Source organism: Oncorhynchus tshawytscha, linkage group LG21, assembly GCF_018296145.1.
Source record: "Oncorhynchus tshawytscha isolate Ot180627B linkage group LG21, Otsh_v2.0, whole genome shotgun sequence".
NCBI classification, from domain to species: domain Eukaryota; kingdom Metazoa; phylum Chordata; class Actinopteri; order Salmoniformes; family Salmonidae; genus Oncorhynchus; species Oncorhynchus tshawytscha.
This window is the reverse complement of record NC_056449.1, coordinates 25,141,849-25,167,810: the sequence shown is the minus strand read 5'-3', so window position 1 is coordinate 25,167,810 and position 25,962 is coordinate 25,141,849. Positions and strand designations below refer to the sequence as shown.

The window sequence follows — 25,962 nt, the reverse complement described above, 5'->3', positions numbered from 1 at the left end:
GCTCGCTTAACCCGGAAGCCATCCGCACCAATGTGTTGAAGGAAACACCGTACCACTGCCGACCGTGTCGGCGTCCATGCGCTCGGCTCACCACAGGAGTCGCTAGAGTGCGATGTGACAAGGACATCCCGGCCGGCCAAACCCTCCCCTAACACGAACAATGCTGGGCCAATTGTGCACCGCCTCATGGGTCTCCCGGTCGCGGCCGGCTGCGACACATCCCTGGATCGAACACGGGTCTGTAGTGATGCTTCAAGCAGTGCCTTAGTCCGCTGCCCCACTCGGGACACCCTTAAAAGTAGCTTTTCATAGCTTCCTTTTTTTTTGACTGGAAGCTTTTTATAGCTTCCAGTCAAAAAAGGTCAAATGCCCATCCCTTTATAAAATACATCAAACACATGGGTTCCATTCCATTCACTCCTTTCCAGCCATTTTAATGAGCCGTCCGCCCCTCAGCAGCCTACACTGACACACACAGATTCAGACATAGCGACCACTATGAAAGTTAAGCAGGTGCCATAATTTTTTTTCAACGAAGACATAGCTAGCCCCTCACTGTAACATCTGTTTGTTTAGATGTTATAGAGCTACATAAACTGTTTTGGGGGGAGCACCAACACTAACTACACTATTTATAGAATTACATTAATTCACTCACAATAGCCTTTTGAACCCTTTGTTTTATCCCCAGCCACCCAAGAGACCTAGGCGTAAAGCTGCATCCCAGGCCAGCCCAAATCCCAGCACCACCTCCACCCAACAAGCCCGTTCCCCTCAGCCACAGCAGCCTTCCCTGGGGAGAACTAGGCAGCTCGGCTCCCCCAGGCGAGAGAGAGAGAGGAGGGGGAACCAGGGCATGAGCGCTGGGGATATGTATGAGGCTGTGAGGTCTGGAAAGAGTGCTATGGTGGTGAGAGAGGGAGTGAGGTATTGGTGTGGGGGGAGAAACAAAGAGAATAGGTAGTGGGAGGGATGACAGGGAAATGAAGCCTTTACAGCCCACAATGGGGATGATTATCATGCACTGTCAGTAGCTGACCGATCTGATCCTACTAAGGCCCTTTGATGTAGAGGTAGGAGAGCTGCCATTGGGTCACATAGTCAATGATTGACAGCTCATGGTTGTCCCACCCACTGTTGTGCTCTGAAACTCCAGTTCCCCAGTCTTTTGAGGGTTAGGGAGTAAAAGTGTGTTGAAAACAGTTCCCTATTATATAGGAGCACAATACAGATTTTTTTTCAGCCTTCAGCACTCTCACATAGATGGATAAGTTTACTCAACTCAATGAGTACAAATTGCAGCCTAGTACTCTATATATATATAATAGTAGCTCTGCTCTAGGGCTGACCCCAATAAGTCGACTAGTCGATTGTTTGGTCGTTAGACCTTTTTAGTCGAACAGTAACGTGTGTATATATATATATATATGGGGCGGCAGTTAGCCTAGTGGTTAGAGCGTTGGACTAGTAACCGAAAGGTTGCAAGATCGAATCCCCGAGCTGACTATAAGGTACAAAATATGTCATTCTGCCCCTGAACAAGGCAGTTAACCCACTGTTCCTAGGCCGTCATTGAAAATAAGAATGCATAGTTAATAAAATAAAAATATATATTTACTACCGTTCAAAAGTTTGGAGTCGCTTAGAAATGTCCTTGTTTTTTAAAGGAAAGCAAAAAAATGTGTCCATTAAAATAACAATGTTTTATTTGTTGGCCTTATGTAGGCAATTTTTACATAGTTTACCATGGCAATAGAAGTTACTTTTTAGGTTTGTATCATTTAGATTTGGATATAATTTTTATTAACCACATAACAATGATTTTGAGACATGAAGACATTATTATAAGTTAAATGAAACTGTCACGAAAATGTGCATATGAAAAACATAACTTGCACACAGATCGGTAGAACTGGTAAGATTATTTGTCATTCAACATGAAAAAGGTTGCCGACTCCTCGTGTAGCCTATTACCGGCAACTTCAGGAGAGTAATGTCAGAATCTGCGAAAGCCAGCAGGAGAGAGGAGAATAGTTGGGTCAGGTTAAGGTTTTTTTCTTCTGGTTATCAAGATCTCTTGCGCCCTCTTGAGGCATTTGTCTTATTTCATTGAACCTCAATGCATACAGTTGATTTTATTAAAACACATAGGGTGTGTCTATGTGGAAAAATACACATTTAAAAGAACAGACGACTTTCGGTACAGCCCTACTCTACTCATACTCTGTTGTCCTAGAGAGTTGGAGGGACTGGGCGGGAGAAGATGACAGACAGAAAATTTGGTTAGAGGTTAAAGGGGAAAGGGATGACAGTGTATATACCCATTTCTGTTTAGGGAATGATAATTAGGAAGAAGGGAGGAGGATGTTAACTGGTAAGAAAGGAGTAACTAATCGCCACATAATGATGACAGTTTTGACTTTGTATGCTGCTCTCCCCTCATTGGCTGTGGCCTCCCTGTCAATCTCCAGGCGGTGGTGGACGAGTGGCTAGACAGCTACAAGCAGGACCGGGATGCGGGCCTACTAGAGCTCATCAACTTCGTCGTTCAGTGCTGTGGCTGCAAAGGTCAGGGGTGTCTGAGAGACAGAGAGGGCAGGGGGTGATTGGGGTCAGGGGTCACTGGAATTTCTTTTAACCTGATCCCCAAAACAGCCATTGATTAGCACTCCGTCTATTGATTTCTGGGCCGGCTAACAATGCAAGGACCAGCGTCAAGCGGCCTGTCATTCCAGTGTATACTTACACTGGTCTATGGATGGATGAAAGACTGATGAAGAAAGTTATGGGGGATGGAGGTTTAAAACACATCATGTATTTAGCACTGGGTTTCACATCCAATTTTTTGTTCATTAACAAATATTAGTTTGTGTTAGCATTTCATGTTTAGAGAAAATGAACTGCTTGTATGCTATGGCCAGGTGATGTCAGCTTTGATCCTCCTCACCAGGGTTGTGTTCATTAGGATGCAATGGAAAATGTTAAAATGTTTTGCAACACAAAATTAAAATGGGCTTTTCTTAACAGATAAGTCCAGGTAGTCATTTTCGTCCGTTTCTTGTCTAATGAACACAACCCTTCTCCTTAGGTGTGGTGAGCAGAGAGATGTTTGACGGTATGCAGAACGCTGAGATCATCAGCACACTGACCAAAGAGTTCAATGAGGTGAGAGAGCGGGGATGCCTTTTGGGACCAAGTCAGAGTTGAACTTTAGAGTTTTTTTTATTGTGTTTTACACATCTCTTCGCGGCTCATGTAAAGTGGCCTGGGTTTGAGAAAAGCTTTATATGAATGATGATATCATAATTATTTCATTGGAACAATGTTATTCAATTATATTTCCCACTGCTAATTTACACAACATTGAGCCCAAAACCAAGGAGATATTTTTATCTCTCATATCTCCTGTTCTCCTCCCCAACACAGGACTCTGTGAACTACCCCCTGTGCTCCCCTGGCCCACAGTGGCGTAAGTTCCGGGCTAGCGTGTGTGAGTTTGTGCAGGTGCTGGTGCGCTCCTGCCAGAACAGCTTTCTGTACGACGAGTACCTCTTCTCCGCCCTGCTGGCACTGCTCACCGGCCTGTCTGACTCCCAGGTCAGGGCCTTCAGACACACCAGCACCCTCATCGGTGAGACACTGGACAGCCACCGCATATTGACCACAGTAGTGTTTTTGTTGAGTCCCAGCACACACTCATTGGTTCAATGTATTTACCAGCGAGGTGTGCTCTGTCTGTCTGTGTGCATGACTGTCTGTATGTCAATTTGTGCATGACCATATTTTGGGGCATATGTCTGGCCTTGTGTGTCCATTCCTATATGTAACTGTGTCCCCTCCCCCTAGCGATGAAGCTGATGACTGGTATAGTGGAGGTAGCAGTGATGGTGTTTGCCCAGATTAAGACCACCCAGAGACGGTATGACGCGGAGAGGAGCAAGAGTGCCGAACACCGAGCCTCAGAGAGGCTAGAGGAACTACAGGCCACCATCAGCGAGGTAACGCGCGCGCACACACCCTGACACGGCTCATCTTCAGCACATCCCTACACGTTCTGTTCAGTGTGTGTGTGTGTGTGTGTGTGTGTGTGTGTGTGTTAAGCTGCGGGAGCACCAGGAGGAGCTGTCCTCCATGATGAATGCTACGTTTCGGGGTGTGTTTGTGCACCGCTACCGGGACCGCGTAGCTGAGATCAGGGCCGTATGTATCGAGGAGATGGGCGTGTGGCTCCGAGAAAACCCTGGAGACTTCCTCAACGACGGATATCTCAAGTACCTGGGCTGGACCCTGCACGACAAGGTGGGCAGGCAGACAGACGCCCAACTAGTGTTGTCACAATATCAACATTTTACTAATGATACAATAACAGGCCAAGTATCACGATACCGAGGAGTAAAAAAACAACAACAAAAAACGTCCTGTTCACCCTGCCCCCCCAGACGCTTGTTCCCATTTTCGAAACGTTAAGCGCGTGTGCTACACAAAAAACCTGCCACTGATATTCACACTTTACTCAATACAACACATTGAATTTGACTTCAAACTGTTCACTTTATAATAGAATACTGCATAGAATCGCTAATTCCCTGATATTTGCAAAGGCCTAGCTGTGATTTGGCTGGAGGAATGGGAGGAAGGAATATACATAATGATCTGCATGTCATTGTGTCAGTAAGGGGAAAACACTGCATGAAACCTCTACTCTCTCATAAAACACACTACCTCCCTCACACACTCCTGTCTGTCTCCCTCTCTCATAAAACACCACTTTCTCCCAACAAACATACATTCTATTTGCAGTGTGTAAGTAGCACCAGAAAGAGATATATTTTTGATTAAGTTAGTCTTATACGACTATAGTTAGCCTTGTTTTTATTAATTTGTTTAACCTTTATTTAACTAGGCAAGTCGGTTAGGAACAAACTCATATTTACAATGACGGCCTAGACCGGCCAAACCCAGATGGCGCTGGGTCAATTGTGCGCCGCCCTATGGGACTCCCAATCACAGCCGGTTGTGATACAGCCTGGAATCGAACCAGGGTGTCTGTAGTGATGCCTCAAGCACCGAAGTACAGTGCCTTAGACCGCTGCGCCAGTCCTTATCTGACTAGTGTGTTCTATATGAATATAGTTAGTCCCTATATGAATATAGTTAGTCCCTATATGAATATAGTTAGTCCCTATATGAATATAGTTAGTCTCTATATGAATATAGTTTTTTTTTTTTACCTTTATTTTACGAGGCAAGTCAGTTAAGAACAAATTCTTATTTTCAATGACGGCCTAGGAACAGTGGGTTAACTGCCTGTTCAAGGGCAGAACGACAGATTTTGTACCTTGTCAGCTTGGGGATTTGAACTTGCAACCTTTCGGTTACTAGTCCAACACTCTAACCACTAGGCTCTAGTTACTAGTCCCTATATGAATATAGTTAGCCCCTATATGACCGTAGTTAGTCCCAGTATGACTAGAGTTGGCCCTGTATGACTAGAGTTGGCCCTGTATGACTAGAGTTTTGGCCCTGTACGACTCTTACCTTTCAACAACATCTCATGAGTAGCCGACCCTTCTCCTTTCTTCCTGTGCCAAGCTGCAAATCTGTTTTTCCTTTCTGGCACTGCTGCGTGACAGTGAACTTGCAACGCCTATCAGACTGGCCTGTGCTCTTTGTTATGCCAGGGAATAAATTATATACAATGAATCAACTTTGCTAGCTCTGCTTGCTGCTCCAATGTATCAAACGTTACAACAGAAGACTGACCAGGGTCTACATCCCCCATCGCCATCACGGCTAAAATTATATTGTAAAAACTGATGGAAGAATAGATGCACAAGAAGAGTGGACAGAGAAAAGCAGGTCAGTGATGGCTGGAAGGGGAAGCAGGTCAGTGATGGCTGGCAGGGGAAGCAGGGCAGTGATGGCTGGAAGGGGAAGCAGGTGATAACAGCTGCCGCACGTGAGATGTGCATGAAAGTAAAGTGGACATTATTAGACAGGTGCATACAAGAGACTAGTTGCTCGTTGCTTAAAATAATTTAAGCTGAATCTATAAACAATTGATTTAGCTTAAAATAATTTAAGCTGAATCTATAAACAATTGATTTTATAACAGGCGCCAGCGGGTTCTATAGATTGGGAGGGACAAAAAAGTTGGTAGTATCATTTGAAATGGTACTACGGCATTCTAAAATGTTGGTATCATGAAGTTTTGGTAAGCGATAATACCGCGGTACACTACACGCAACACAGGCACACAAGGGGTGCCACAAACATTCTATCTAGTTGAATATCTTAACTTTGCTTTGAAAGATGACAATGATATGGTGTTTATTTATCCAGATTGAAAGTAAACCGTGCAAGAATGTGTTGCATGTGGTGTGAGACTGCTCTTCCCCCACAGCAAGGCTCAGTGCGTCTGCAGTGTGTGCGGGCCCTGCAGGGCCTCTACAAGGAGAAGGACTTAATTGGACGCCTAGAGCTTTTCACCAGCAGGTTTAAGGTAGGCCTCCTTCTGCATCTCTTTATCTGGTCTCCCCATCTTGCTCTCGCTTTCTCTCTCTGTTTCTTTCTCTATTTCTCTCTCGTTCTTTGCTTCTCTCATTCTTTCTCTCTCTCACTTTGTTTTTGTCAGTCTCCCACAGTTTTTTCTGTCCTTCAGTGTCATCTTTCAGTGTGTCCGTCCTTAGCTGGGCACCAATTAGGGTGTAGCACAACTCCCATGTTAAAAAGCTCTCCACCATCACTAAAGCGTGTGTGTGTGTGTGCCCTCGCATTTTGGACACTCACAATACAGGATGCAGGTTACATCACCATATCAACTATACCACTAAACAATAGCCATTTGCAGTGGTATTTTCACCCTCTCTGTCCCAGTTTGTGGTAACCATTTGTGGTAGGGTTTTCATGATTCCAGTATCACGATGCTACGATACCAGATATCCCATGGCAAAAAAACAGTAAAAGATGGTGCCAGAGAACAACGTTGACGTTTTACGTATTCCTAACCAATTGTGTGTTTTTTTTGTTTCTTTGCGTTGTTTGTAACTTGTAACTTATTTTTATTACTTATTTTGTATATAATGTTTCTGCTACCGTCTCTTATGACCGAAAATAACTTCTGGGCATCAGAACTGGGACTACTCACTACAGATTGGCAGAATCCTTTTTTTCCTTTGACCGACGTGAATGATATACTGCTTCTCCGGGAACAGACCCAGATCCCCGTCATTTGCGTGAAGAGAAAGCGGAGAAAAAGGGGCCAGAGGGCGGGCTTCTGAGAATCTGTAGGCGATCTAATAAACCCCCACTTCTTTCCATTCTGCTAGCAAACGTGCAATCTTTGGAAAATTAAATCTATGACCTACGTGGAAGATTAAACTACCAACGGGACATTCAAAACTGTAATATCTTATGCTTCACGGAGTTGTGGCTGAACGGCGACATCATCAACATACAGCTGGCTGGTTCTACGCTGTATCGGCAGGACAGAACAGCGTCGTCTGGTAAAACAAGGGCAGGGGACTATGTATTTTTGTAAATAATAGCTGATGCACGATATCTAAGGAAGTCTCAAGGTTTTGCTCGCCTGAGGTAGAGTATCTCATGATAAGCTGTAGACCACACTATCGACCTAGAGAGTTTTCATCTGTGTTTTTCGTAGCTTTCTACATACCACCACAGACTGATGCTGGCACTTAAGACCGCACTGAATGAGCTGTATTCCACCATAAGCAAACAGGAAAATGCTCACCAAGAGGCGGCGCTCCTAGTGACTGAGGACTTTAATGTAGGGAACCTTAAATCCGTCTTACCCAATTTCTGTCAGCATGTTAAATATACAACCAGAGGGAAAAAACTATTGATCACCTTTATTCCACACATAGAGACGCATACATTAGAATCCAAGATGGCGTAGCATTTCTCTTTGTCTTAAACCGTGTCTTGTCCCGTGTAAATAGCCAGTCTTTTTCGTATATATCTTAATCTCACATTCTATCTACAAACAAAATATACTTTCCTGCAACCCGCCTCACCCAATGTGGTACGGGTCTGCTATTTTTATTCCTGATAACTGGAACTTCCATCAGGAGCTAGCCAGCTAACTAGCTGCTAGTCTTTGTTAGCCACGGCTAGTGGGCTTCACCTTTTTCTCGGTTACCAGCCAGCCTTAGCTCGGACAATACCTGCCAGTCTGCACAGCGCGATATCAAGCCAGAGCATATCGGACTGCTTCTCTCTACCACATCACCAGATTCCTGCCGCTCTGGATCATTACACCGGATCATTGCAGCTAGATAGCTGCAAACGAGTGGCTACTGTTAGCTAACGCCTCTGTCCCGAAGCAAGCACCAGCTAGCCTTGAGCTAGCCTCGAGCTAGGCTCATATACTAGCTAATTCTAGGGCTACAATACCTCCTTTGCCAACTGGCCTGGACCCTTTATTGTCGACACGGAGCCCTGCTGATCCATCACGACTGGACTGCGGGCGTGATCGCCCGATGTGTTCTCAACAGGCTATTCTGTTACGATGTCGCTGAAGAACCATCTACTAGCCCTGGCCCGCTAGCTTTTCTGAACGCTGTGTCCCCTGCTCGCCTAGCGTAGTAGTGACTACCGAACGGTACCCTGACTCACTTATTGCTGCTCTTTTGACCCTATGATCACTCTGCTACAAAGCTGATGCCCCCTGGACTGTTTCAATAACACAGTACCTAATTTTGTTTACCTGTCGGCCCCAGCCTCGATCTCAGGTCCTGTATGTACCTAACTGACCCGCTCTGCACATTCATTGCCATTTACCCGTTGTTGTCTTAGCTCTCCTGATCAACACTTGTGATTGCTTTATGCCTCGCTCTAATGTCAATATGCCTTGTCTACTGCTGTCTTGGCTAGTTCTTATTGTTTTATTTCACTGTAGAGCCCTTAGTCCCGCTCAACATTCCTTTGATAGCTCTTTTGTCCCACCCCACACACTTGCGGAGACCTCACCTGGCTTAACTGGTACCTGCAGAGACGAAACCTCTCTCATCGTCAATCAACGCCTTGGTTTACCTACACTGTACTCACATCCTACCATACCATTGTCTGTACATTATGCCCTGAATCTATTCTACTACTCCCAGAAATTTGCTCCTTTTATTTTCTGTCCCCAACGCACTAGATGACCAGTTCTTATAGCCTTTAGCTGTACCCTTATTCTACTCCTCTTCTGGTCCTCTGGTGATGTAGTGGTTAACCCAGGCCCTGTAGCCCCTAGTTCCACTCCTATTCCCAAGGCGCTATCATTTCTTGACTTCTGGAACTGTAAAAGCCTTTATTTCATGCATGTTAACAACAGAAGCCTCCCTAAGTTTGTTTTGTTCACTGCTTTAGCACACTCCACCAACCCTGATGTCCTAGCCATGTCTGAATCCTGGCTTAGGAAGGGCACCAGAATTTTCCATCCCCAACTACAGCATTTTCTGCCAAGATAGAACTGTCAAAAGGGGTGGAGTTAGCCTGCAGAGTTCTGTCATGCTATCCAGGTCTGTGCCAATACACTTTGAGCTTCTACTTTTAAAAATCATGTAAATCTCTCACTATTGCCGCTTGTTATAGACCCCCCTCAGCCCCCAGCTGTGCCCTGGACACCATATGTGAATTAATTGCCCCCCATTTTATCTGCAGAATTTGTACTGTTAGGTGACCTAAACTGGGATTTAACATCCCGGCCATCCTACAATCTAAGCTAGATGCCCTCAATCTCACACATATTATTAAGGAACCTACCAGGTATAACCCTAAATCCATAAACACGGGCACCCTCATAGATATCATCCTGACCAACCTGCTCTCTAAATACACCTCTGCTGCCTTCAACCAGGATCTCAGCAATCACTGCCTCATTGCCTGCGTCCATAATGGGTCCGCGGTCAAACGACCACCCCCCATCACTGTCAAACGCTCCCTAAAACACTTCAGCGAGCAGGCCTTTCTAGTCGACCTGGCCTGGGTATCCTGGATAGATATTGACCTCATCCCGTCAGTAGAGGATGCCTGGCTGTTCTTTTAAAAGTGCTTTCCTCACCATCTTAAATAAGCATGCCCCATTCAAAAAAATTAGAATTAAGAACAGATATAGGTTCACTCCAGACTTGACTGCCCTTGACCAGCACAAAAACATCCTGTGGCGTACTGCATTAGCATCAAATTGCCCCTGTGATATGCAACTTTTCAGGGAAGTTAGGAACCAATATACAAAGGCAGTTAGGAAAGCAAAGGCTATCTTTTTCAAACAGAAATTTGCATCCTGTAGCACAAACTCCCAAAAGTTCTGGGACACTGTAAAGTGTATTGAGAATAAGAGCACCTTCTCCCAGCTGCCCACTGGACTGAGGCTAGGAAACACTGTCACCACCGATAAATCTACGATAATCAAGAATTTTAAAAAGCATTATTCTACGGCTGGGCTAGACAATCTGGACCCTCTCTTTCTAAAATTTTCCGCTGCAGTTGTTGTAACCCCTATTCAACCTCTTTCATATCGTCTGAGATCCCTAAAGATTGGAATGCTGTGGCGGTCATCCCCCTTTTCAAAGGGTGAGACACTCTAGACCCAAACTGTTTCAGACCTATATTTATCCTACCCTGCCTTTCTAAAGTCTTCAAAAGCCAAACAGATCACCGACCATTTTGAATCCCACCATACCTTCTTCCCTATGCAATCTGGTTTCCGAGCTGGTCATGGGTGCACCTCAGCCACGCTCAAGGTCCTGAACGATATCATAACCGTCATCGATAACATACAATACTGTGCAGCCGTCTTCATTGACCTGGACCAGGCTTGCGACTCTGTCAATCACCACATTCTTATCGGCAGACTCATCAGCCTTGGTTTATCAAATGACTGCCTCGCCTGGTTCACCAACTACTTCTCAGACAGAGTTCAGTGTGTCAAATCGGAGGGCCTGTTGTCCGGACCTCTTGCCGTCTCTATAGGGGTGCCACAGGGTTCAATTCTCAGGCCGACTCTTTTCTCTGTACACATCAATGATGTCGCTCTTGCTGCTGGTGTTTCTCTGATCCACCTCTACGCATACAACACCATTGTGTATACTTCTGGCCCTTCTTTGGACACTGTGTTAACAAACCTCCAGACGAGCTTCAATGCCATACAACACTCCTTCCGTGGCCTCCAACTGCTCTTAAATGCAAGTAAAACTAAATGCATGCTCTTCAACCAATCGATGCCCACACCTGCCTGCCTGTCCAGAATCACTACTCTGGACGGTTCTGACTCTCCTTCCAGACTCACATTAAGCATCTCCAATCCAAAATGAAATCAAGAGTTGGCTTCATATTTTGCAACAAAGCATCCTTCACTCATGCTGCCAAACATATTCTCGTAAAACTGACTATCCTACCGATCCTTGACTTCGGCAATGTAATTTACAAAATAGCCTCCAACACTATTCTCAGCAAATTGGATGCAGTCTATCACAGTGCCATCTGTTTTGTCACCAAAGCCCCATAAACTACCCATCAGTGTGACCTGTATGCTCTCGTTTCCTGGCCCTCGCTTCATATTCGTCGTCATACCCACTAGCTCCAGGTCATCTATAAGTCTTTGCTAGGTAAAGCCCCGCCTTATCTCAGCTCACTGGTCACCATAGCAGCACACACCCGCAGCACGTGTGCCTTACCTCCCTAATCTTACTACATTTGCACACACTGTATATAGATTTTTCTATTGTGTTATTGACTGTACGTTTGTTAATCCAATGTATAACTCCGTTGTTTGTGTCACACTGATTTGCTTTATCTTGGCCAGGTCGCTATTGTAAATGAGAACTTGTTCTCAACTGGCCTACCTGGTTAAATAAATAAAGGTGAAAAATACATTTCAATTTTTTTTTTTTAAATACAAAGCTTGCCCTCCATTTTGCAAATCTGACCTTAATTCTATTCTCCTGATTCCTGCTTACAAACAAAAATTAAAGCAGGAAGCACCAGTGACTCAAATCGATAAAAAAGTGTTCAGATGAAGCAGATGCTAAGCTACAGGACTGTTTTGCAAGCACAGACTGGAATATGTGCCATTGTTCCTCCGATGACATTGAGGAGTACACCACATCAGTCATTTGCTTCATCAATAAGTGCATCAATGACGTCCCCTCCCACAGTGACTGTACGTACGTACATACCCCAAACAGAAGCCATGGATTACAGGTAACATCCGTACTGAGCTAAAGGTTAGAGCTGCTGCTTTCAAGGAGTGGGACTCTAACCCGGAAGCTTATAAGAAATTCCGCTATGCCCTCCAACAAACCATCAAACAGGCAAATAGTCAATGCTGGACTAATATCGAATCGTACTACACCGGCTCTGACACTCGTCGGATGTGGCAGGGCTTGCAACCCCTTACAGACTAGAAAGGGAAGACATAAGCCCACCGGACGAGCTAAACTACTTCAATGTTCGCTTTGAGGCAAGTAACACTGAAACATGCATAAGAGCACCAGCTGTACCGGATGACTGTGTGATCACGCTCTCCGCAGCCGATGTAAGACCTTTAAACCGTTCAACATTCACAATTTGCAAATAAATAAATTAAAAACCCTACAACGTGATTTTCTGGATATTTTTTTTTTTTCATTTTGTCTGTCATAGTTGAAGTGTACCTATGATGAAAATGACAGGCCTCTCATCTTTTTAAGTGGGAGAACTTGCACAATTGGTGGCTGACTAAATACTTTTTTGCCCCACTGTATATTGTGTGTGCTATAGCTTGCCAATTAAACTAATGTGACTCTAGGTGACAACATAATGCTGTTTGTTTCTAACATTAGGACTGTTTTCTTCAAGAAAATAAATCTGCTTCATGTTTTGTTTCCTTGCCGCAATAATTCCGATTATCACGATACTGGTATCGTGACAACCCTAATTTGTGGTATTTTAACTCTGTACGTATTGCAGCTTGCAGGTTTTGTTTGTGTCTAGAACAGATGGTTAATAGTCAATTCTCAAACATGTCAGTTCAAATGGCTTCATAAACCCCTTCAAGCCCAATGTGTTGCATGAGATAGTGGCTGTTTATTCCTTGGCTTAGTGAAATTGGACAGCTCCATCCTTTCTGTTGTCTTTGTGTGTGTGTGTGTGTGTTGTGTGATTCTGTTTAGGAGAGGATGCTCTGCATGGTGCTAGACAAGGACCCAGACGTGGCGGTGGAAGCTGTCCAGCTGCTGCTGCTCCTCCAACAGTGAGTGTGTGTGTGTGTGTGTGTGTGTGTGAACGTCTGCCAGCAAGTGCTTGCCGTTCTGAAATTCTATAGTGTGTGTGAATGCGTGTAACTTGTGTTGTGGCTATGTGAATTTCTTGTATGTTTATTTTTTGGTTCACACAGGTAGTAGATTGATGCGTATGCGCATGCGGGAGTCTGTGGCATTTACTCTGTAAATAATGTGTGTGTGTGTGCGTGCAGAAGGACAGAGGAAGGCTTGTCCGAGGAGGAGTGTAGCCATGTGTATCCTTTGGTGTTTGCCTCCCGCAGAGGCCTGGCATCTGCTGCTGGTGCCTTCCTCTACCACAAGTCAGTCATCTCTCCATCCTTAAACCATCTCTAACGCTCTCCATCCTCTCTGTCCCACATGATATCCCTTTATCCTCTAGCCATCCCTACCACTATCACTTAAAAATATCAATCTATCTTGTGTGTCAGACTGTGTAGTGCGATGAGCAGCGAGCCACAGGAGGCAGACATGGGCAGTCGCCGGGCCGCCTTCTTCAACCTGCTGGTCTCCTTTTACATCCAGAGTGAGGTAAAGCGCACTACATTGCTGCCTGCCATAAGATGAGGGACAGTCTGACAGACCAACCAAGCTGCACACCCCTATGCTTATTTTTATTGTTCAATGTATGATTATTTTGACCCTTAATTATTGATGTTACTGTTTTCCCATTGACAATATTGATTATTATTATTTTAATTATGGTAATATTGTAAATCTCCAAAATAAGCTTTGGCCACATGTACACTACTGTTCAAAAGTTTGGGGTCACTTAGAAATGTCCTTGTTTTTGAAAGAAATGCAGATTTCCTTGTCCATTAAAATAACATCAAATTGATCAGAAATACAGTGTAGACATTGTTAATGTTGTGAATGACTATTGTAGCTGGAAACAGCATATTTTTTTATGGAATATCTACATAGGCGTACAGAGGCCCATTATCAGCAATCATCACTCTTGTGTTCCAAGTTTATAATTTTAAAAGGCTAACTGATCATTTGAAAACCCTTTTGCAATAATGTTAGCACAACTGAAAACTGTTGTGCTGATTAAAGAAGCAGTAAAACTGGCCTTCTTTAGACTAGTTGAGTATCTGGAGCATCAGCATTTGTAGGTTCGATTACAGCCTCAAAATGGCCAGAAACAAAGAACTTTCTTCTGAAACTTGTTAGTCTATTCTTGTTCTGAGAAATGAAGGCTATTCCATGTGAGACATTGCCAAGAAACAGACGATCTCGTACAATGCTGTGTACTACTCCCTTCACAGAACAGCGCAAACTGTCTCTAACCAGAATAGAAAGAAGAGTGGGAGGCCCTGGTGCACAACTGAACAAGTGGACAAGTACATTAGAGTGTCTAGTTTGAGAAACAGACGCCTCACAAGTCCTCAACTGGCAGCTTCATTAAATAGTACCCACAAAACACCAGTCTCAACGTCAACAGTGAAGAGGCGACTCCGGGAATGCTGGCCTTCTAGGCAGAGTTGCAAAGAAAAAGCCATATCTCAGACTGGCCAATAAAAATAAAAGATTAAGATGGGCAAAAGAACAGAGACCCTGGACAGAGGAAGATTGGAAAAAAGTGTTTGAGATGTTCGGATCACAAAGAAGAACATTCGTGAGACATAGAAAAATGAAAAGATGCAGGAGGAGTGCTTGACACCATCTGTCAAGCATGGTGTGATGGTCTGGGGGTGCTTTGGTGGTGGTAAAGTGGGAAATTTGTACAGAGTAAAAGGGATCTTGAAGAAGGAAGGCTATCACTCCATTTGGCAACGCCATGCAATACCCTGTGGACAGCACTTAATTGGAGCCAATTTCCTCCTAAAACAGGACAATGAACAGCTCCAAACTATCCAATAACTATTTAGGGAAGAAGCAGTCAGCTGGTATTCTGTCTGTAATGGAGTGGCCAGCACAGTCAACACAATTATTATTTCAATTAAAAATCATTATTTATAACCTTGTCAACATCTTGACTATATTTCCTATTCATTTTGCAACTAGGATGTTGGATGTTTTCATGGAAAACAAGGACATTTCTAAGTGACTTCAAACTTTTGAACCGTAGTGTACATTGTTACGTCACGCCAGTAAAGCAAATTGAATTGAATTGAATTGAAGAAATATGCTGCACTCTCTCTCCTGTCTCTCAATTAAATTTAAGGGCTTTATTGGCATGCGAAACATATGTTAACATTACCAAAGCATGTGAACAAGATAATTAACAAAAGTTAAATAAACAATAAAATTGAGAAGTAAGCATTACACTCACAAAAATTACAAAATAATAAAGAAATGTCAAAGGTCATATTATGTGCAGATAGTTAAAGTACAAGGGAAATAAATAAACATAAATATGGGTTGTATTTGCAGTGGTGTTTGTTCTTCACTGGTTGCCCTTTTCTTGTGGCAACAGGTCACACATCTTGCTGCTGTGATTGCACACTGTTGTACTTCACCCAGATATGGGAACTTATCAAAACTGGGTTTGTTTTCAAATTCTTTGTGGATGTGTGTATTCTGAGGGAAATGTCTCTAATATGGTCATACATTTGCAGGAGGTTAGGAAGTGCAGCTCAGTTTCCACCTCCATTTTGTGGGTAGTGTGCACATATCCTGTCTTGTCTTGAGAGCCAGGTTGGCCTACAGTGACTTTTCTCAATAGCAAGGCTTTGCTCACTGAGTCTGTTCGTAGTCAAGGCTTTTCTTAAGTTTGGGTCAGTCACTGTTACGGGCAAATAGCATTCTAGTTTGCTCAGTTTTTTTGTTAATTCTTTCCAATGTGTCAAGTAATTGTCTTTTTGCTTTCTCATGGTTTGGTTGGGTCTAATTGTGTTGCTGTCCTGGGGCTATGGGGTCTTTTTGTGAGCAGATCCCCAGGACCAGCTTGCTTAGGGGACTCTTCTCCAGGTTCATCTCTGTAGGTGATGGCTTTGTTATGTAATGTTTGGGAGTCTCTTTTCTGGACTTTAATAATTAGCGGGTATCGGCCTAATTCTGCTCTGCATGCATTTGATGTTTTATGTTGTACACGGAAGATATTTTTGAAGAATTCTGCATGCAGTCTCAATTTGGTGTTTGTCCCATTTTGTGAATTCTTGGTTGATGAGTGGATTCCAGACCTCACAGCTATACAGGGCAATGGGTTCTTAATAATTTTTGCTAGATCCTATTGGTCTGTCAAATTGTATGTTCCCTTTGATGGCATAGAAGGCTCTTTTTGCCTTGTTTCTCAGCTCGTTCACAGCTTTGTGGAAGATACCTGTGGCGCTGATGTTTAGAATCAGCAGAACATCTAGGTGCTGTTGTAGGCCCTCTCTCTCCTGTCTCTCTCTCTCCCCTGTCTCTCCCATCTCTCTCCTGTCTCTCTCTCCTGTCTCTCCCGTCTCTCCTCTCTTGCTCTCTCTCCTCTCTTGCTCTCTCTCTCTCTCCTCTCTTGCTCTCTCTCCTCTCTTGCTCTCTCTCTCTCCTCTCTTGCTCGCTCTCTGGTCTCTCTCTCTCTCTCTGGTCTCTCTCTCTCTGGTCTCTCTCTGGTCTCTCTCTCTCTCTGGTGTCTCTCTCTCTCTGGTCTCTCTCTCTCTGGTCTCTCTCTCTGGTCTCTCTCTCTCTCTCTCTGGTCTCTCTCTCTCCTCTCTTGCTCTCTCTCTCTCTCCTCTCTTGCTCGCTCTCTGGTCTCTCTCTCTCTCTCTCTCTCTCTCTCTCTCTCTGGTCTCTCTCTCTCTGGTCTCTCTCTCTCTGGTCTCTCTCTCTCTCTGGTCTCTCTCTCTCTCTCTCTCTCTGGTCTCTCTCTCTCTCTGGTCTCTCCCTCTCTCTCTCTCTCTGGTCTCTCTCGCTCTCTCTCTGGTCTCTCGCTCTCTCTCTCTCTCTCTGGTCTCTCGCTCTCTCTCTCTCTCTCTCTCTGGTCTCTCTCTCTGGTCTCTCTCTCTGGTCTCTCTCTCTCTGGTCTCTCTCTCTGGTCTCTCTCTCTCTGGTCTCTCTCTCTCTCTCTGGTCTCTCTCTCTCTCTGGTCTCTCTCTCTCTCTCTGGTCTCTCTCTCTCTGGTCTCTCTCTCTGGTCTCTCTCTCTATCTCTCTGGACTCTCTCTCTCTGGTCTCTCTCTCTCTCTCTGGTCTCTCTCTCTCTCTGGTCTCTCTCTCTCTCTGGTCTCTCTCTCGCTCTGGTCTCTCTCTCGCTCTCTCTCTGGTCTCTCTCTCGCTCTCTCTCTGGTCTCTCTCTCGCTCTCTCTCTGGTCTCTCTCTCTCTGGTCTCTCTGGTCTCTCTCTCTCTCTGGTCTCTCTCTCTCTCTCTGGTCTCTCTCTCTCTCTCTGGTCTCTCTCTCTCTCTGGTCTCTCTCTCTCTCTCTCTCTGGTCTCTCTCTCTCTCTGGTCTCTCTCTCTCTCTCTCTCTCTCTGGTCTCTCTCTCTCTCTCTCTCTCTCTGGTCTCTCTCGCTCTCTCTCTGGTCTCTCTCGCTCTCTCTCTCTCTCTCTCTGGTCTCTCTGGTCTCTCTCTCTCTCTCTGGTCTCTCTCTCTCTCTCTCTCTGGTCTCTCTCTCTCTCTCTCTCTGGTCTCTCTCTCTCTCTCTCTGGTCTCTCTCATTCAATACAGTTTCTGGGTCAAACACTTTTTCCTGGCTTAATTAATGAAAACGTTTGAAATAAATAGCTTTTCCTTTTCTGTTTAGTAGGTCATTGAAAATGTCAGTTTTAGTTCCGGAATTTACTGATCTAAATTCAGATTGATCCCAACCCTGGTATATACTGCAACACTACAACATACTGTCCCTTTCATTCCTCTCCCTCTTTTCTCCCTTTCGATGTCTCTGAATCTCCCACCCTCCCCCTGTCTGTGTGTCAGTTCCATGAGCACGGGGCCTACCTGGTGGACAGTCTATGGGGTGTAGCAGGTGCTGAGCTGAGGGACTGGGACACCATGACATCACTGCTGGTACAGGAGGCTGACCAGGGACGAGGTACACAGTTTGTTTAATGTTTACCTAACAAAGACATTGGACATTGTTGCTGTAAACCACTGGTAATGGACATTGTTGTTGTAAACCACTGGTAATGGACGTTGTTGCTGTAAACCACTGGTAATGGACGTTGTTGCTGTAAACCACTGGTAATGGGTGTTCTTGCTGTAAACCAGTGGTAATGGACATTGTTGCTGTAAACCAGTGGTGATGGATGTTGTTGCTGTAAACCAGTGGTAATGGATGTTGTTGCTGTAAACCACTGGTAAAAAAATGTTCACTTTCACCCTTGTCCCCTCTTCTTCTTGTCTGCTTTTCTCTCCTCGAATGCCCTCATCTTTTTCCCTCCCTCCTTCTCTATTTCTTCCCTCTCCCTCCTTCCCCGACTATCCCTCACCTCGTTCTCCTTCCCTCATTCTCACCCCACTCCATCCCTCCTTCCATCTTCCTCCCCATCCCTCCCCCTCCCCCTCGCTCTCTCTGTGTGTCAGGTCTGGTGGATGAGGAGGAGGGGGCGTTGATAGAGTTGATGATGTGTGCTGTCAGACAGGCAGCTGAAGGACACCCGCCTGTAGGAAGAGCTCAGGCAAAGAAGGTGACCACCACCCACACCACACTAAACCATCAGACAGGAAAAAGACTGCAGGATCACTAAATTGCATTGACAAGAGAGAGTGTGTGTGTGTGTGTGTGTGTGTGTGTGTGTGTGTGTGTGTGTGTGTGTGTGTGTGTGTGTGTGTGTGTGTGTGTGTGTGTGTGTGTGTGTGTGTGTGTGTGTGTGTGTGTGTGTGTGTGTGTGTGTGTGTGTGTGTGTGTGTGTGTGTGTGTGTGTGTGTGTGTGTGTTTTATTTTTTTAGATCCTGAGCATGAAGGATAAGAAGACCCAAGTCCAGGACAAGAGACGCATCACCACCCATTTTATCACCCTCCTGCCCCAGCTACTGGCCAAGGTAGTGACAAAGAGCATATTGATACCGCTGCATGATAAACCAGAACTGGATCCTAACACACCTGTCACTCAAACCCATCAACACATGCTACTTTACTAGGGAAAGTATTCAGACCCCTTGACTTTTTCCACATTGTTTTAGGTTACAGCCTTATTCTAAAATATATATATATATATATATATATATATATATATATATATATATATATATATATTGTTTAATCCTCATCAATCTACACACAATAACCCAGAATTACAAAGCAAAAACAGGTTTTTATAAATGTTTGCTTATTTATTACAAATGTAAAATCACATTTACATAAGTTTTCAGACCCTTTACTCAGTACTTTGTTGAAGCACCTTAGGCAGCGATTACAGCCTTGAGTCTTGGGTATGATGCTACAAGCTTGACACACCTGTATTTGGGGAGTTTCTCCCATTCTTCTCTGCAGATCCTCTCAAGCTCAGTCAGGTTCGATAGCAAGCCTTGCTTTTCAGGTCTCTCCAGAGATGTTCGATAGTGTTCAAGTCCGGGCTCTGGCTGGGCCACTCAAGGATATTCAGAGACTTGTCCCAAAGCCACCCCTGTGTTGTCTTGGCTGTGTATTTTGGGTCATTATCCTGTTGGAAGGTGAACCTTCGCCCCAGCCTGTGGTCCTGAGTACTCTGGAGTAGAGGTCGACCGATAATGATTTTTCAACGGCGATGCCGATTATTGGAGGACCAAAAAAAGCTGGTACCGATTAATCGGCCGATAAATAAAAACATGTTTTTATTTATTTGTAATAATGACAATTACAACAATACAGAATGAACACTTATTTTAACTTAATATAATACATCAATAAAATCAATTTAGCCTCAAATAAATAATGAAACATGTTCAATTTGGTTTAAATAATGCAGAAACAAAGTGTTGGAGAAGAAAATAAAAGTGCAATATGTGCCATGTAAGAAAGCTAACATTTAAGTTCCTTGCTCAGAACATGAGAACATATGAAAGCTGGTGGTTCCTTTTAACATGAGTCTTCAATATTCCCAGGTAAGAAGTTTTAGGTTGTAGTTATTATAGGAATTATAGGACTATTTCTCTCTATACGATTTGTATTTCATATACCTTTGAGCTTCCGTCCCTCTCCTCGCCCCTACCTGGGCTCGAACCAGGAACACATCGACAACAGCCACCCTTGAAGCAGTGTTACCCATGCAGAGCAAGGGGAACAACCACTCCAAGTCTCAGAGCGACTGACGTTTGAAACGCTATTAGCGCGCACCCCGCAAACTAGCTAGCCATTTCACATCGGTTACACCAGCCTAATCTCAGGAGTTGGATAGGCTTGAAGTCATAAACAGCGCAATGCTTGAAGCACAGCGAAGTGCAGGAAAGTGCTGTTTGAATGAAGACTGCTGCTGCCTACCATTGCTCAGTCAGACTGCTCTATCAAATCATAGACTTAATTATAACATAATAACACACAGAAATACGAGCCTTAGGTCATTAATATGGTCGAATACGAAAACTATCATCTCGAAAACAAAAAGTTTATTCTTTCAATGAAATACGGAACCGTTATGTATTTTATCTAACGGGTGGTTTCCCTAAGTCTAAATATTCCTGTTGCATTGCACAACCTTCAATGTTATGTCATAATTATGTAAAACTCTGGCAAATTAGTTCGCAACGAGCCAGGCGGCCCAAACTATTGCATATACCCTGACAATGCGTGCAATGAACGCAAGAGAAGTTACACAATTTACCTGGTTAATATTGCCTGCTTACCTGGATTTCTTTTAGCTAAATATGCAGGTTTAAAAATATATACTTCTGTGTATTGATTTTAAGAAAGGCATTGATGTTTATGGTTAGGTACACATTGGATCAACGACAGTCCTTTTTCGCGAATGCGCACCGCATCGATGATATGCAATGCAGGACACTCGAGATAAACTAGTAATCTCATCAACCATGTGTAGTTAATTATTGATTGATTGTTTTTTATAAGATAAGTTTAATGCTAGCTAGCAACTTACCTTGGCTTCTTACTGCATTCGCGTAACAGGCAGGCTCCTCGTGGAGTGCAATGAGAGGCAGGTGGTTAGAGTGTTGGACTAGTTAACTGTAAGGTTGCAAGATTGAATCCCGAGCTGACAAGGTAAAAATCTGTTCTGTTAAATAAAGGTGTAAAAAAATGTTTCGAAAAATCGGTGTCCAAAAATACCGATTTCTGATTGTTATGAAAACTTGATATCGGCCCTAATTAATCGGCCACTCCTGACTAGTCTCCCAGTCCCTGCGGCGGAAAAACATCCCCACAGCATGATGCTGCCACCACCATGCTTCATCGTAGGGTGCCAGGTTTCCTCCAGACATGCCGCTTGGCATTCAGGCCAAAGAGTTCAATATTGGTTTCATCAGACCAAAGAAAATTGTTTCTCATGGTCTGAGAGTCTTTAGGTGCCTTTTGGCAAACTCCAAGCGGGCTGTCATTTGCCTTTTACTGAGGAGTGGCTTCTGTCTGGTCACTTTACCATAAAGGCCTGATTGGTGGAGTGCTGCAGAAATGGTTGTCCTTCTGGAAGGTTCTCCCATTTCCACAGAGGATCTCTGGAGCTCTGTCAGAGTGACCATCGGGTTCTTGGTCACCTCCCTGACCAAGACCCTTCTCCCACGATTGCTCAGTTTGGCCGGGCGGCCAGCTCTAGGAAGAGTCTTGGTGGTTCCAAACTTTTTCCATTTAAGAATGATGGGGGCCACTGTGTAACATAACAAAATGTGGAAAAAGTCAAGGGGTCTAAATACTTTCTGAAGGCCCTGCATAGTTCATATATTATGTTTTAGGACTGGTTTAACGGTTAGTTATTTTTTCATTGATAGGGTTTTTTATGGATGTGTAACTTGATCACCATAGCTATTTGATGTTATGAACATATTTCTGATTCTAAGCTTTTTTCAAATTGTTTTGTAATTTTGTCACACAGTACTCGGCGGACGTGGAGAAAGTGACTTGCCTTCTGAAGGCTCCGCTTCATTTTGACCTGGAGACCTACAGCAGCACTGGTAGACTGGAGAAGGTGAGAGAGAAAGAGACAGACAGGAGAGAGAGAGAGTACGAGAGAGATTTTTTTACTCGGACACTACTCCTACATTCTCCCACTCAATACCTCCCTCGACCCAACAGACCCACCAGTTGAGAATCGCTGGCAGAGAGAGCACACTTTACACAGCTGCTCCCCCTGTAGGCTAAAATACAACATGACACAAGGGTTGTCAACTCAAGTCACATGACTTGGACTCAAGTGCACCTTCTCTCTTTATTCCCCCCTATCTCCCCCTTCAGTATCTGGATCTGCTGCTGGCCCAGGTGTGTGGCATCGTGGAGAAGCACACGGAGTCGGGTGTTTTGGAGGCATGTGCTCGCGTGGCGTGTGCCCTCAGCCAGGACAAGTACACCTTCTCCGGCCGTGCCGACCTGGTCGTCAGCCAGCTACTGGACAGTCTGACCGACCGCTTCAGCTCCCACCTCAACGAGCTGCTGCAGGTACACACACAGACACACACACACTCTCTCTTGAAGCATGTTGATGATGTTCTGTCCCTCCCTCTATCTCTGTGCTCAGGGCACTGCTGATGAAGATGAGGTGTACAGTGCTGCTACTGCCTTGACGAGAATTGCAGCCTTCAGCAGGTGTGTGTGTGTGTGTGTGTGTGTGTGTGTGTGTGTGTGTGTGTGTGTGTGTGTGTGTGTGTGTGTGTGTGTGTGTGTGTGTGTGTGTGTGTGTGTGTGTGTGTGTGTGTGTGTGTGCGTGCGTGCGTGCGTGCGTGCGTGCGTGCGCGTGCGTGCGTGCGTGCGTGCGTGCGCGTGCGTGCGTGCGTGCGTGCGTGCGTGCGTGCGTGCGTGCGTGCGTGCGTGCGTGCGTGCGTGCGTGCGTGCGTGCGTGCGTGCGTGCGTGCGTGCGTGCGTGCGTGCGTGCGTGCGTGCGTGCGTGCGTGCGTGCGTGCGTGCGTGCGTGCGTGCGTGCGTGCGTGCGTGCGTGCGTGCGTGCGTGCGTGCGTGCGCCATATTGGTGTTAGATTGAAACTGAGGTGTGTGTTTTCAGTGCCAAGGACCTGACTTCATGGAAGCTGTTTGAACCCTGCTTTCAGCTGCTGAAGAGTGGAGTGGAGTCCAGAGACATCGACAAAGAGGTCTGTGTACACACACACTGACTGACACACATCTATTGAACATTGCAGGAAGAAATATCATGTAAAATAACCAACCTCCATCAGTGTTGTCCCATGTCGTTTCAGCTGATGGTTCCTGCTCTGAAGTGTGCAGCGTTCCACGTGCTCTGGGAGAAAGTCAGGGTGGCCAACTCTACACCAACCAAGGTGCTCATAGCATGGCACTGCCTGCCTGTCTTGTTAAGATGGCCCTACTTCCCTACCTGATGTACCCACTGAGGTGCCCCCCTTAGAGCATGGCACTGCTAACCTGTCATATTTACCAGCTCACCAGCTGTGTGGACAGCAGGCAATTAACACAGCAATCTGTTGGAGTGCACCACAGCGACACTCGCAGGCTCAGTCTCACACACATACAAACAGTTATGACTAGGCATTCACATGTGTTGTTTACCCAAGCTTGAGCCCTGGCATAAACACAGACAAATAATTTTCTTAGTACTGCTTAGTCACTGTCTGTCACCGTTGTTCTCAATCTGTTGCTCTGTCCCTCTCTCACTTTCCCTCTCTCTCCCTCACTCTCCCTCTCTCTCTCCCTCACACACACACACATCATGTACACACATATCTGCAAATTCATATGTACCCATGCACCATTCTTTCACACACCCCTCCAAGGCAGAGGTAAAGCGTCTGAAGAAGGAGGTGTGTTCGTTCTGCATCGTCTGTCAGAGCTGCTTGTCTGTGGGCCAGCCAGAGATCAGGGACCAGGTTAGTGTGTGTGTGTGGGGGGCGGGGTGGGGTATTGATATGTGTGTGTGTGTTCAACATGGTTGAGGTCAATTCAAGAAGTAAACTCACATTTCTAATTCAATAACTCAAAAGGGTCATCTATTTTCAAAAGACTTCTGAGTAAACTGAACAGGAGAAGCGATTTATGGCATGTTTTTAACATATTTTAAAAAATTATTATTTGACTTGACTGACATCAAATGGAATTAAGAACAAACCCTGGTGCTGGAGTGTGTGTTGATGTGTTGTCTTTCTCGGTAGGCATTTGAGCTGCTGTGTGACATGCTGCTGTTGTTTGGGGTGAGCTCAGTGAGGTCTCAGCCCACCTTGCAGCCCCTGGCCCACCCCCCCTCCGACTCCCTCCGCTTCGACATGGCTGCCTTCCTCCTTGACTATGTCTTCACTGAGCCTGACGACGACCAACTGTCCGGTAGGGCAACCATCATAACTACACTACCTACACCAAAATGGCACCCTACTCCCTATTTAGTATACTACTTCTGACCTGGGCCATCTCTTTCTCTCTTCTCACCCCCTGCTATCTCTCTCCCTCACTTCTTTCTCCAGGTGAGGCAGAGGGAGTTGAGGAGGTGAAGATGGCTACTCTGCAGCGGCGGCGCAACCAGCTGGCCGGCTACTGTAAACTGGTTATCTACGGCATCCTGGATCTCAGCACTGCCACTGATGTCTTCAAATACTACAGCAAGGTAGAGGAGACAGAGGGGAGGGGAGAGAGAGAGAGAGAGTGAGATAGGGCGGAGAGAGATATATAGGAGTGGGAGAACAGGGAAAGAAGGATAGGAGAGGAATGAGAGGGGTAGAAATGGGGAGGGAGTGAGAGAAAAGATGGAAGGATTAGTGAGAAATAGAGGATTAGTGAGAGAAGGGCATGAGGGGGGAATGTGCAGTGAGTGGGAGGAGTGTGAGAAAAGGTTGAGGAGGAGGGATGAGAAGGTTGAGGAAGAGGGGTGCGAAGGTGGAGGGAGATGGGTGAGAAGGGAGGAGGGTGTTATGACTTGGTCCTTTCTGGGTATAGATCGTAGCTTCCCCCTCCCTCTCACTCTCCTACACTCAGGTTCTGTTATCTCAGGTCGGCAATTCCTGGCAGAGACTTTCTCCCTGGCCATGCAGTATGAAGAGAGAGACACAGAGAGAACTAATAATTTCACGTGGCGAACTCCTAACTCCAAAATGGGAATATGAAACAAAATGTTCACTTGTGAGAAGGTGGGAATGGTCCGTGGACACTTAAGGGACGGGTATGACGAATGTGTTTCATTTGGTGACCTCAAGAGACGACAGGAAACACACATAACTATAACTCTGAATGTGTACATTCCTTAATTATCTGGTTACCATCTAATTCTTGTTTAAAATGAATGAGTAGAGATGACACTATTTGTGAAATGATGTGATGTTAAACCTTTAATGTGAGAGAATTGTATTCCCTTTAAAGTTTAACTAAGTCATTGGCCCGCCCCCGTGAGCACAGACACAATCAGGCGTCATAGAAGTGCCTTTTCTAGTGTTACAAATAAAGCCCCCTCCTGAGGAAATCCACTTCAGACCACATGTACCTCGGTATAAACTGAGATGGTACAGGTTTGAGTACCAAGACTAAGCAAACCAACAGCGTGACCTGTGATTGCGAATAGTTATTGAATTCCTAACCACACCACGTGGAGCATTGACTACACAGCTGGAAATGGTTCAACTCTGAGACTATCGATCCCTACAGAAGAAGAGCAAATTTTAGATAGGAATTACTAGTCTGCAGCTAGAAATTATGTCAGCCTGGGATGCGAATACCGGCAACCACCGAAACATCTATTCTAT

General features: G+C 45.1%; 1 protein-coding gene across 7 annotated transcripts in view; it reads left to right on the top strand.

Annotated features, from left to right (window-relative positions):
- Positions 1-25,962, top strand: part of LOC112221124 (cohesin subunit SA-2) — a 47,768-nt gene that overhangs the window by 11,431 nt on the left and 10,375 nt on the right. For 5 of the 7 annotated variants that reach the window (XR_006079572.1, XR_006079571.1, XM_042303241.1 and 2 more), the window contains exons 4-24: positions 692-910; positions 2,472-2,568; positions 3,089-3,165; positions 3,427-3,631; positions 3,847-3,998; positions 4,102-4,299; positions 6,404-6,502; positions 13,161-13,240; positions 13,463-13,570; positions 13,700-13,799; positions 18,106-18,220; positions 18,712-18,815; positions 19,078-19,170; positions 22,149-22,241; positions 22,508-22,708; positions 22,788-22,855; positions 23,268-23,355; positions 23,440-23,541; positions 24,013-24,105; positions 24,388-24,556; positions 24,694-24,833. Coding sequence is in view for 5 of the 7 variants with exons in the window: in XM_042303241.1 (XP_042159175.1) it covers positions 692-910; positions 2,472-2,568; positions 3,089-3,165; positions 3,427-3,631; positions 3,847-3,998; positions 4,102-4,299; positions 6,404-6,502; positions 13,161-13,240; positions 13,463-13,570; positions 13,700-13,799; positions 18,106-18,220; positions 18,712-18,815; positions 19,078-19,170; positions 22,149-22,241; positions 22,508-22,708; positions 22,788-22,855; positions 23,268-23,355; positions 23,440-23,541; positions 24,013-24,105; positions 24,388-24,556; positions 24,694-24,833 (2,601 nt within the window). In the remaining 2 variants the exon portion in view is untranslated. The remainder of the gene's footprint in view (positions 1-691; positions 911-2,471; positions 2,569-3,088; positions 3,166-3,426; positions 3,632-3,846; positions 3,999-4,101; positions 4,300-6,403; positions 6,503-13,160; positions 13,241-13,462; positions 13,571-13,699; positions 13,800-18,105; positions 18,221-18,711; positions 18,816-19,077; positions 19,171-22,148; positions 22,242-22,507; positions 22,709-22,787; positions 22,856-23,267; positions 23,356-23,439; positions 23,542-24,012; positions 24,106-24,387; positions 24,557-24,693; positions 24,834-25,962) is intronic. The other 2 variants (XM_024383252.2, XM_042303243.1) reach the window with 2 other exon arrangements.